The following is an 11,341-nucleotide window of genomic DNA, read 5'->3' as shown; positions in this document are numbered from 1 at the left end:
TTATTGGGAATACTCTCATTTGTTGCTGCTAAAAGAATGTGTAGTGCCATTGAGGCAGTCCGTCGAGAAGTACTGACTAGGGATGGCAATGGGGGTGGGTTTGCGATGGTTGACCCCGTCCCAAGTCCCATTAACCCCAATTACAATCTCAAATTTGTCCCGTGTTCGATATTGATTGCTAAATGCACCTGAAAACTAGTTTCAATTGAGACCGGAACTTGAAACGTGCCTAATATTATCACGATTCAGTAAATAGTTAGATTGACCCAGTGTATACTAGAACTAGGTGACTATATTGTGGACCGAGGTACTCGCCAGTTGAATTCCATATCAGCTTAAAACAACCCATGGGGCTATTTTTTCCGAACTTTGTCTGCGACCGTTAACTTGATTGTAGCTGTGTTGTGTTGGGTCTGGTCTGTGGTGCTCAGATTCGATATCATTCTTAAATATCTCACAAAATCTTCCCATTGTTCTGTGTTTTTCTACGTCGGAGACCTATGATCAGTGCGGTATAAATGGGGACATTATCCACAATCTTGGGGGATGCACCCACATGTATCCTGTCAATTAGAATGTTCTCTGGAAGTCAAACATGGCCTTCATGGATTTCTTTGTAAATGTGGTAGACTGAGCCATCGGCCAACCAACAGAGTGATGGAAGTGGTTCTTTACCTTTCTTTTGTTTTAAGTGAAGGAAGAAGGAATACACATGGTATAGCTAGAGTTGACGCATTCACATGGATGAGAGGCACCTAATGCATCGGCTACCAAATGTAAAGATCTAACCCCCTGCGAAGCCGGTTGAAATGAAACCAAGAGGCCGATACTAGCGTGTGGAAAGTTCGTGACAATCCCTCTATGGAAAATGTGGTTTTCTTAGTCGGCCATAACTTTTAAGGCTCTGAGCTTGGGCATGCGGTCTTTTTGCATTCCTTGTTTTAAGCTAAGACTTAGATCTCTGTGGCCCAAATTCGATGTGGCCACGACATTTGAGCACCGACCACCGACCAATTTGGACCGCGAGTTGTCCGATCCGCTATCTATTGTAGAATCGCGAACTGCAGATCCATTGTATCATCCCTCACTCTATTGGCGCTCCTTGTGTCATTCGCATTACACTGAGGATGTTGGTCACCATAAGATGGAGATGCTTGGTGCGTACGAAGAATGGAAGGAACAGTGGAAAAAGAACTCTGACGATCTGGTCGCTCAATTTTCAGTGCCCGAACGAGAGGAGATTGAAGGGAAGAATAGGTCCAACTAAGAATGCATGGGCAAGCAGATCGAGCGCATTAAATGATCGCATGTTGGTGTCCTTTGAGAGAGAGAGAGAGAGAGAGAGAGAGAGAGAGTGCTGTATTTACTGCTTGCACGTTTGCAACAAGAGCTTCAGCTTGCTCAGCGCAATTCAAGCTTCGACCCCCACACCCATCTCATGCGGCATTTGAAGACATTTTCCCCCCCTTCCTCATTCAATGCAATCATGTGCCCCCCTCCAAAGATAATTTAATGTGCAAACGAGAACAAATATCTCTCGAGGGGGGATTAGTCGAGTTGACGTGGTTGTACCGTGATTTCGAGCCTCGAAAAGCATCGGATCTTCAATGTGATTTGGCAAAATTTCCAAAAAAGTCATAAATTTATTTCAGTTGTGCCAATTCAGTTTGTCAATTGAGTATTAATTTTTTTGCATTTGTATTAATTTAGTTTATTAAGCCCATTTTGAGCGACATCGCCGACATGAATGCCGCTGTAGCCTTGCCTGTGGCTTGCAAGTGTTGGCTGGTGACCTTGGCCCCCCAGGAACCACCCCCAAAAAAAAAAAAAAAAACACACACACACACACACACAGAGAGTAAAGAGAACGAAAAGAAAATATAAAAATAGAAAGAAATAATAATAAATACAAAGATTAAAAAAACTAATAAAATGTTATTAAAAATATTTACGTCAATGCCGGTTGCGCCAAGTAAGAAAGTCGGCGTCCATATCATCAATTTCCACTCAAAATTGGCCGAATGATATGAATTGACATAATGCAAAAGGTTTAGGATTTGTATTGGCCAAAAAAAAAAATCAGAATTAAATTGACACAATTACAATAGGTTTAGGGCTTTTTTGGTAATTTTACCAATGTGATTCTAACTTGGGATAACATCTATAAGGTTGTACAAGATTATTAACGTTGTTTCATCTAAGAAAGTTAACCTGATGGATTGATTTGGGTTCACAAATTCGTTATTCGAGGACTCGGTTCTATAATAATGTCAAGTTAAGTCAAAAAAATCATTTCGAAATTGATTTTAAATGGTGAGAAGCGAAGGGACTCCAACATACTATGCCCTGCCCGTGTAATTAACTAGTGTTTCAGCTGTACGAGACAAATTGACAATCGATTCGAAGATTTGAGCGATCAGCTTCCATCTTCTTCACATGCATTCATTTGTACCTACATGTTTTCACTCGCATCATTCTTTGTTCTTCTATTCCATGGACTAAGCATATATTGCTTAACCCATTGTTTGAGGGTTATCGACATAGTACATGCAAATCTGGGTGGCGCAAAATGTTGAGGAGCAAGACAAGAAGTTTGCAAATCTCAATTTAGGGTAGGGAGTGAGGAAATTTACGCACTCGATGGTGAAAGTGTATCTTGTTGGCTCTCTCGACGTCCAACCCTATGTAAGTGGCTATCCTCTTTCATCAAATAGCTTAAGCATTTTATATATGATATTTCGATAATATATTTGCTTAATTCGTGAGGAAAAGATTACGTAATTTTTATCTCAACACAAGTGATGTCTCTCTCAATTTGAAAAGAGAGGAAAATATAATCTGACAAAGCAGCAAACTAGCTAAGAGAGAATTCACATGCTTTGACCCGAGATAAAGAGTTGGACTCACTATTCATAAAAGCTAACTTGTAAGTTTCATAAATCTTATGGGTGATCGGTTTCTGTATTAGGCTAGACTAACCCCGAACACGGAACCATGATTGGTTCCCGTACTTTAAACCCTGGAACTAATCCGTAGACCCTAAAACCGATCGTGCTCGTTTGGTCCGGTTCTAGGTCGGTTCATGGAACCGGCTGATTCTTTTTTTTTTTTTCATTCATTTGTATTTCGTGAGAGGACAAGCTTACTTTTCATTGCATATATCCATCAATACACAATATTTAGAACCGTGATACTTAGCAACAAAACGACGAAGAAGTAAAACACCGGTAAAAGCCAAACGGAAATCTAAAGCAACAAGAATTGTCCAACTCATACCTTAATAAAGCAAAACTAGAGCCAAAGCAACAACAGAAATGTCCACTTGCCAAAAGCAACAACCAAAAAAAATAAAAAAATTAACACTTAAAATAAATAAACGTAAAAAAGTTCGAAACATGCAACATAACTATAAGACATGAGTTATAGAACCGCATACATCCATAACAGATCGCTCCAAATTCAAATTATCTGAAAGTATAACAAGCAACAAATATAGTTTAAATGGATTCGGTCCAAGGTCATTCCACTGGTTCGGTTTAGCACCACGACCACGGAACCGAACAGCACAATACCAGTGCCCAATTTTTGGGACCGAGAATGTGACAATTTCTGGCTGAAATTAGATCGCAAAATATTGATCCGGTCTGTTTCCGGGGTCTATCCTGGACCGCTGCTAGTCTTAGTAAATATGGTGTCAACATAGTATCTACTTATTAATGTCCCAATTTGTAATATGATGTACATAAGTAGATAACCAAAATCATTTAATCTTTCGGCAAGCATATCTGTCATAAAATTCTAAAAAATAAAAAGAGTAACGAGTTGGTTCAGTAGTTAGTGGTTTTGTTCGAAAATGACAGTTTTGTATATTAATGTTTTTGACTATCAAAGTATCCCACACTACTTCTTTAGTTGTTTATGGGGTATCAATGGGTTTTATACATATGTTATCTTCCTCTACCTATTAGTATAAGCTTCTAACTTTGATTTTCTAACATGGTTCCAAAGTCGGTTTCCCGTGTGTGAGTCTCCCCGTTCATTCCACATGATTTATCAGTTTGAACTTTTGTGATGACCTCCACGTAAACGAAACCCAGTGTAACATAGAAAGTTACAAGAAAGATGTTTTGCTCTAGGTCTTCTTTTGCGTCCTAAGGAATACCACAAGCCGGAACTTATTAGTTCCTCATATGCATTCTTCTAATCACTAATACATCATCGGGTTTTCTTGAAAAGGTTCTTGTAGAGCTCGATTACAAAGTGAATGAACTAAACATAAAGAAAATTACACCGTTAAAAGTTTGCTCTGGGAAAAGAAAATCTTAAAAGAAACATGGCGGGCTTATATTTTATCATCATAATGAGTGAACCAGAGCATGCCATGCTTTATCGTCCTTGTAGTCTAATCAAGATGCGACTTATTTGAAATTAATTAAATGAACACAATGCATAGAAAGAAATCTTTATGAGGTATTCATAGACTCTATAGTTCCTTACTGGGTTAATTTCTAATTAGCGGTCACATAATGTATGAAAGGTTCTTTGAAGAACCATAGGATGCACTGAAAATCATTATCAAAGAAAACCTTGACAAAATGTTCTATTTTTACATATAAATATATTCAATTCCTCGATTGGATCGGGGGCAAACGCCAACGAAAAGATCGATTGGATTTAAGAAAGAGTCACTTGGATTTTTTCATGAGGAAAAATAAAGATATCTCCTACATTACCCATAATATGTGGAAGTAGCTACATAATTTCATATAGTCATTTAGTCTGAATACTATATGAAGAACATAAGCCAGATGACGGAACATGAAGACCTAAGATGTAGAAGATCATAACATGAGTGATTCGACGGATTTGGATTCCTATATATCCACTCTACTTCATTATACAATATATATAAGATCCATCTATATAGATATGATCATTTGCATTCAGATAAATCTAACCCCTTCCTTTGTTCCCGCCTACATATATGAGATATTTTAAGAAGTGAACATCCTTTTTAGTAGTAGGGTTCGGGGAAAGAATAGGAAAGGAAACTTCACTATATTTCTTATCAGAAACAGGACCTATCATAAGAACATTTTTTTTACGCTCTCGACTATATGGATAGTTCAATGTGCTCCTCAGCACCTCACCCTAAAATGTGTATCATCCAAGGCACATTAGCATGGTGTACTTCTCTTGTTCAAATCGGGTGTGAAACCAAATCTCTCCTCAAGAGGATAGATGGGGCGATTCAAGCGACACCTAATGTAGATCCAACTTTCTATTAACGCGTGGGATCCGAGCGGTGAATTAGTTAAAATATGTGAAATTTCTTACTTTTTGTGGAGGATTAGATCCGATATCTGGAGGTCTATGGTTAGCTGATATTGCACATAATCATTTAGCTATTGTAATTCTTTTCTTGATAGCAAGTATAGAATCATGATCGAAAAGTATCCATTAATCATAGTTGAAAAAAAAAAAAATAGATAGATTGATAAGTTGATTCCTTTAAAAAAATCATAGTTTCACAAAAAATATTATTTTTATCCGTCGAGAAGGTTTTTGATGATTGTTTTTTTTTTTTACAGAAAGAGAATGAGGATTCATTTGGTCTTGATCCTTGTAGAATGAAAAAGGGACTCCACTAGATCTGCATGAAACTCCTAATAATATCCATAAATGGCTTTTTTTTTTTTTTTTTTGTAAATGATGTACATCACATAAATTCAGGTGCATGGTGCACATCGATACTCCAGTGCATTTCTCCCTCGGATTAAGAATAAATATGTTTTGATGTAGGGGGATATGTTTGGGAAGCAAGAAGCCCCTTTGACATCTCTTCATTTGCAAAGAATTATTGATGTAAAAACACAGAGAAAAGGGATGATCTTTGAATAGGAAAAAGAGTGGATCCGTAGGGTCCCAAATAAATTGGCTTATTCGAAAGAAGATATCGTATGTATCGATATCCAAATATTTGGATTTAGTACATGAAGATATGATCTGATAGATCTATTTTATCTATATAAATGGATCTTGTGTTCTGCAATTAAAGAAATATATTGAAAAAAGAAGGCTCTTGTAATGTGACTTTGAATAAACCTTTCCCTTGTGAATTTTAGGCGATACTAGGTATATAAGCAGAGTTTGATTTTTTGGAGGTGATAGTGGAAAAGTTGACAGATAGGTCACTCTTACTGCCACTCTATAGAACTGTATGTGAGATTTTCACCTCATACGGCTCCTCGAACCATGGCATATGTGTTTGGAATAGATTCCATTTTAAGAGAGTTGAAAAAGCATTATCTCGTTTAAATGTTCTATACATCTGTCCTTTCTCAATGCTTGAATGATAGCCCAAAAAGTCAATAGAATACTTGCATAATCTTTTATATTGATCCTTCCGGGTTGAAACCACGCATAAAAATGATATTGCCATAAATTAACAAGGTATTATTTCCATTTAGTAATATGAAATGGTTGAATAATTGAAAAATGGGATTATTGAGGAATACACATTAAATACTAAGATTACACATTGAATTTCTAATAGTAAATCCATAAAAGAATGAGTCCTAACAATCTTCTCGTTGATAAAAGTCAGTTTTGACTCTGCAAAAAACTGATTTATGATTTTTAACTTATGACAATCGAGCCGAAAAAGTAAATTAAACTCAACTCAGAGTTACATATTCTGTCCAGCTTTCCTTAGAATTTACTCACATAGTCACATGGATGATGAAGATCAAGACTTGTGTCCAGTGTATGCCATTGCCACATTAGTGTTATTTGAAAGAAGGAAACAAAAAAGGGTTTCAACAAACACATTCTTTTGAGATAAAATTCGGAAAGATTGACCGATGGAAATGCATCATTTGAAACAAAGGGTTAATTAAGTGATCAAAACTTAATTAATTAACCTCGAGTCAATCCAAACCAAGAAGAAAAGAGGCCCTTTCTTGCTATGCTCAAAATAACAAAATCCCCTTTTTCGCAATTAATTTCCCACCGCTTTTATCAATCAAAACAACAAAAAACAAACCCTAAAAAAGTGTCTCTCTCTCTCTCTCTCGTTGACTTTCAAACCCTAAGACTAACTCATAGTCGTCACCACCACCCCTGTATTTACTTCTGCAACAACCGCTTCCATTAGAATAATCTCTCTTCTTCTTCTCCTTCTTCTTCTTCTCACTCCCCCATTAATACTCCCTGCAAGCAAACCCAAGTGACACAATGTAAAGAGAGAGAGAGAAAGAGAGAGAGAGTAGAAAAAAGTAACAGTAATTGCAACAAACAAAGAAGAAAGAAAGAGACAAACAGATCAGATCAAGACTCAAAGTTGCACTCTCTCTCTCTTCAACCCACATAGCTTCTGCATTAACATCTCTCTCTCTCTCTCTCTCTCTCAGCCTGAAAAATTCCCAATAAAAATCCCAACATGTGTAGCTTTCCATGTACACCCTGCCTCTCATCCTGAGGGGAAGGAATTGGGGAAAAAGTTATTGTACTTTGAGCGTATGCACGCAAGCAATGGTAGTAACTTTCAGTCCTATCGCCAAAGTATAATACGTAAGGCGAAGCCAAGGTATGGGTGTTACTGTACTCATCCCACACTTTTCATTCAATTCCCATTTCCTTTCTTGTTTATGTCTCCGCAGGCGATTCCTGTTGTTGGTCTTGCCTATTTTACTCAACTAAAAATCAAATCTTCACATCTCATAATTGGGTTTTCTTTTTCTTTTTGATGGGTGTGATCGGCTAGGGTTTCTTTCTTTCCTTCCTCTTTCATTTTCTTTATGAAAAATGAAATTCTTGGGTGGGGGATGGGTTAAGGACTGTGCACTAAATTGGAAAAAAAAAAAATGGCCTGAATTTTGCAGAGGGTAGGTGAAAGTGAAGAGGCTATAAGAAGAGAGGAGGTGCTCTTGGCTATCGAAGTTACAGTGACCCTAAAACAAGGAGAGCGACAAAAGAGTTCTTTGCAGCGTTTTTTCTCCCTCTCTCTCTCTCTCTCTCTCTCTCTGTGTCTCTCTCTTTGGCTGACTGCTCAGAGAGATCATCTTCTTCATATTCCTATTGCTGCAAGAGACTATCGATGGCTTCGTCGAATAGACACTGGCCCAGCATGTTCAAGTCCAAGCCCTGCAACACGCAGCCTCATCAATGGCAGCATGATCTCAACCCTTCTCTCCTGTCATCAAGCGGATGCCACAGAACTTCGCCCTACTCATCAGGTGATGACCATATCAATTGATTTCATTAAACTTGCTTTTCTCTTGTGCAGGTTTTAACCCTTTTTCTGAGAGAATATATGATATGAGTTATGATTTTCTCTCATCGTTTTCTGGACCCCTTTTGATCCTCGACTCGTCAGTCTATCTCTCTAGCCCGCCATGCAAAAACAACCCATGATATTGCCAATCATGGCTTTGATCTTACTCCTCCATCATTTTCAGCTTGATTTTGGCAAAGTAATTTGGTCCTCACAATCAATTCTCAAGACCCAACACAACTAAACATTCTTGGATTTACATAGAATTCCATTAACAGAAATGGAATACGAAACAATCGAACTTGAGTGTCCTGGCCAACTTTTTTCATGGGTTTTCTGTGTAGAGCTTGACGGAGTTGTATAATTGAGGGCTCATTTGTGTTTCTTTCAAGGCTGCGAGGAGCGAACCCCAGAGCCAAAGCCAAGGTGGAACCCGAAGCCGGAGCAAATCCGCATACTCGAGGCGATCTTCGACTCCGGGATGGTCAACCCCCCGAGGGATGAGATTCGGAAGATCAGGGCTCAATTGCAGGAGTACGGGCAAGTCGGCGACGCCAATGTGTTCTACTGGTTCCAGAACCGGAAATCTAGAAGCAAGCACAAGCTCCGTCACCTCCAGACCTCGAAACAACAGAGGCAACAACAAAACCAAAACACCAGCACCAACAACAACCACAATCTCCATCCAATGACATCTTCAATGTCGCCCGCCATCACAGCTCCTAATTCATCCTCGTCGTCCTCCTCGTCTGAGAGGACCTCTCCAACTGGGTCCAAGAAGACAAACTTGTCCCTAGGCCCATGTTCCTCGGACGCCCTCGATATCCCAAATCCAGTTCTCTCCATGAACCAGGCCTACTTCTCTCAGACCCATCATGGGGATTTTTTCACCGAGCCGTCCTTGCTTTTCCCCCAACAAAGTCATCAGGGCGTGAGCGCTTGTGGTTTCACTCAAGCTGGTCAAGGGTTTTGCTTCTCTCCACCGACAAGTGTGGTTCAAGTCTCTCATGAACAAAGCCCTAATATCGGCCCTTGCACAAGCCTTCTACTTAGTGAGATCATGAACAGCAACAACAGCAGCAACAATGCAGCTGCTTCTGAGAAACTAGGGCAAAGTGATCATCACAAGGTGAAGATGATGCAATTGCCAACAAGCTCTCTGGGTAATAACTATTCTGTGATCAACCCTATAGGGACGACTCAGTGTGCTGTTCCCACAACTGTCACTACTAGCTTTCATCTTCCAAGCACCAACATCCACAATGTCCAGGGTGAGAAAGCTCTTCACTTTGATCCGACTGCAAAAATTTCTGCGCTAATTATATTTAAGTCAGTATTTAAATGGTGTGAGCAGACAATGTCTGCCTCCTAATAGGTGTGCAGCGACATTAGCGCCAGGTTTTTTTTGGAAACATTAGATAAAAACACAGAATGTAGGTCAAAAAGGAGGATAAGCAAGGACACAAGAATATATGTTTGTCTCTCTAAATTTGTTTAAAGATCATGTGTTATACATTCACGTCAGTGTAGGTCTGGTCTCATGGAAGTGATTGATGTATTAAAACAAAGAATTTTTTATTTGAATGCTTGTAACTATTCCAATCAATGGTGAAGAGTCTGAATTAGATTTTGAATCCGGGTTTTGGGAATCTCTGTCTAGACGAACGTGTGCATGGAGAAAACGAAGTCTTTGAATTTAAATGTATTTGACCACTGCTTTGGACTCATGTGCGTAAGCGTATGTATAAATTGGCAAATGCATGCGTTAGAGTCGAGACTTGAGAGGAGGATAGAGATGATAGGGTGCGTGCAGGTGTTCCGGAGGCCGGTGACGAGGCGAAATCCACGGTGTTCATCAATGACATGGCGTTCCAGGTGGCGCCCGGGCCGCTCAATGTGAGGGCGGCGTTTGGGGATGACGCGGTGCTCATCAACGCCTCGGGTCAGCTGGTTCTCACCAATGAATGGGGTCTCACTCTTCAGCCGCTCCAGCACGGCGCCTCTTATTATCTGGTGATTATTATCATCATCATCATTATCTTATCTAGAATCGGGTTACTCCTGACGTAATATGTTTTTTCTTTTTGGTCAAGATCTTTTCACGGTTTAAAGGGTTGAGAGAAACTTTGACTGGTGAATCGAAAAGATGTGTTGGGCAGTGAAGAACTGACTGATTTGTTAGTTCCTGTTTGAGTTTGAACTTTGCGTGTTAATCAGCATTTACTGTCTTTTTGATCTCGATTCGCTTGCGTCTTTCTCGGGTTGCAGATATGAACACGCGAAAAGATGTGTTGGGCAGTGAAGAACTGACTGATTTGTTAGTTCCTGTTTGAGTTTGAACTTTGCTTGTTAATCAGCATTTACTGTCTTTTTGATCTCGATTCGCTTGCGTCTTTCTCTGGTTGCAGATATGAACACGCGTGGAGGCTGAGGAGGAAAGCAGAAGCTGTCTAAGCTTTGGTCACTGTGCTGACTTCACATCTCTCTCTCTCTCTCTCTCTCTCTCTCTCTCTCTCTCTATGTATTAGGGTTTACATTACAGTGGGTCTAAGTTAAAATTCCGTATGAATGGGGTTTTTGGTCGGTCTTGGAGAACTTGAAGTTTGCTGAATTGTGTAACACATTAAGATCGACATATGAATGGAGGTCAGATGCTCCTTTTGCTTCTGTTTTCTGTTATCCATTTTCTTCCTTTTTATTGCTATTCTCGCTTTCTTTAGTCCACAAAGTGTGATTGCTTCGTCTAATCTTGTGTACTTGCGACGAACGCTGGAAACCCTAGGCGATGATCATGTAATGGCAATGTGACATGGCTGTGCCATTTAGTGTCCCGGAAGTCGAGCATGGGGTGATCATATCATTTTCGATGTTCGTGGAAACGTTTCCTAATTGGACATTTGCTAATTTTCTAATAAACTTTGTTTTCGAAACCCAGTCAAGATCAGCTAATCAGCGACAAAGAGAAGTAGGAATGAAGTAGCCAACTCGAGTTTCGGCACTGGTGAGACCGAAGTGTGATTATCCGATAAATTAAAATTCTATTCCTTCACTAATGTGTGTAACTTC

General features: G+C 39.4%; 1 protein-coding gene across 1 annotated transcript; it reads left to right on the top strand.

Moving 5' to 3' along the window:
- The first annotated feature begins 7,960 nt into the window (after window positions 1–7,960).
- Window positions 7,961–10,933, top strand: LOC115739665 (WUSCHEL-related homeobox 9). The gene is made up of 4 exons (XM_048285341.1): window positions 7,961–8,237; window positions 8,668–9,546; window positions 10,089–10,288; window positions 10,684–10,933. Exons 1-4 carry the CDS (start codon window positions 8,099–8,101, stop codon window positions 10,687–10,689), a joined length of 1,224 nt encoding a protein of 407 aa, XP_048141298.1. The 5' UTR covers window positions 7,961–8,098; the 3' UTR covers window positions 10,690–10,933.
- Window positions 10,934–11,341: the final 408 nt, after the last annotated feature.

The sequence above is a fragment of the Rhodamnia argentea genome, chromosome 9, assembly GCF_020921035.1.
Source record: "Rhodamnia argentea isolate NSW1041297 chromosome 9, ASM2092103v1, whole genome shotgun sequence".
Classification (NCBI taxonomy): domain Eukaryota; kingdom Viridiplantae; phylum Streptophyta; class Magnoliopsida; order Myrtales; family Myrtaceae; genus Rhodamnia; species Rhodamnia argentea.
Note: the sequence above shows the minus strand (reverse complement) of the source record. Positions and strands in the feature narration are given on the sequence as shown.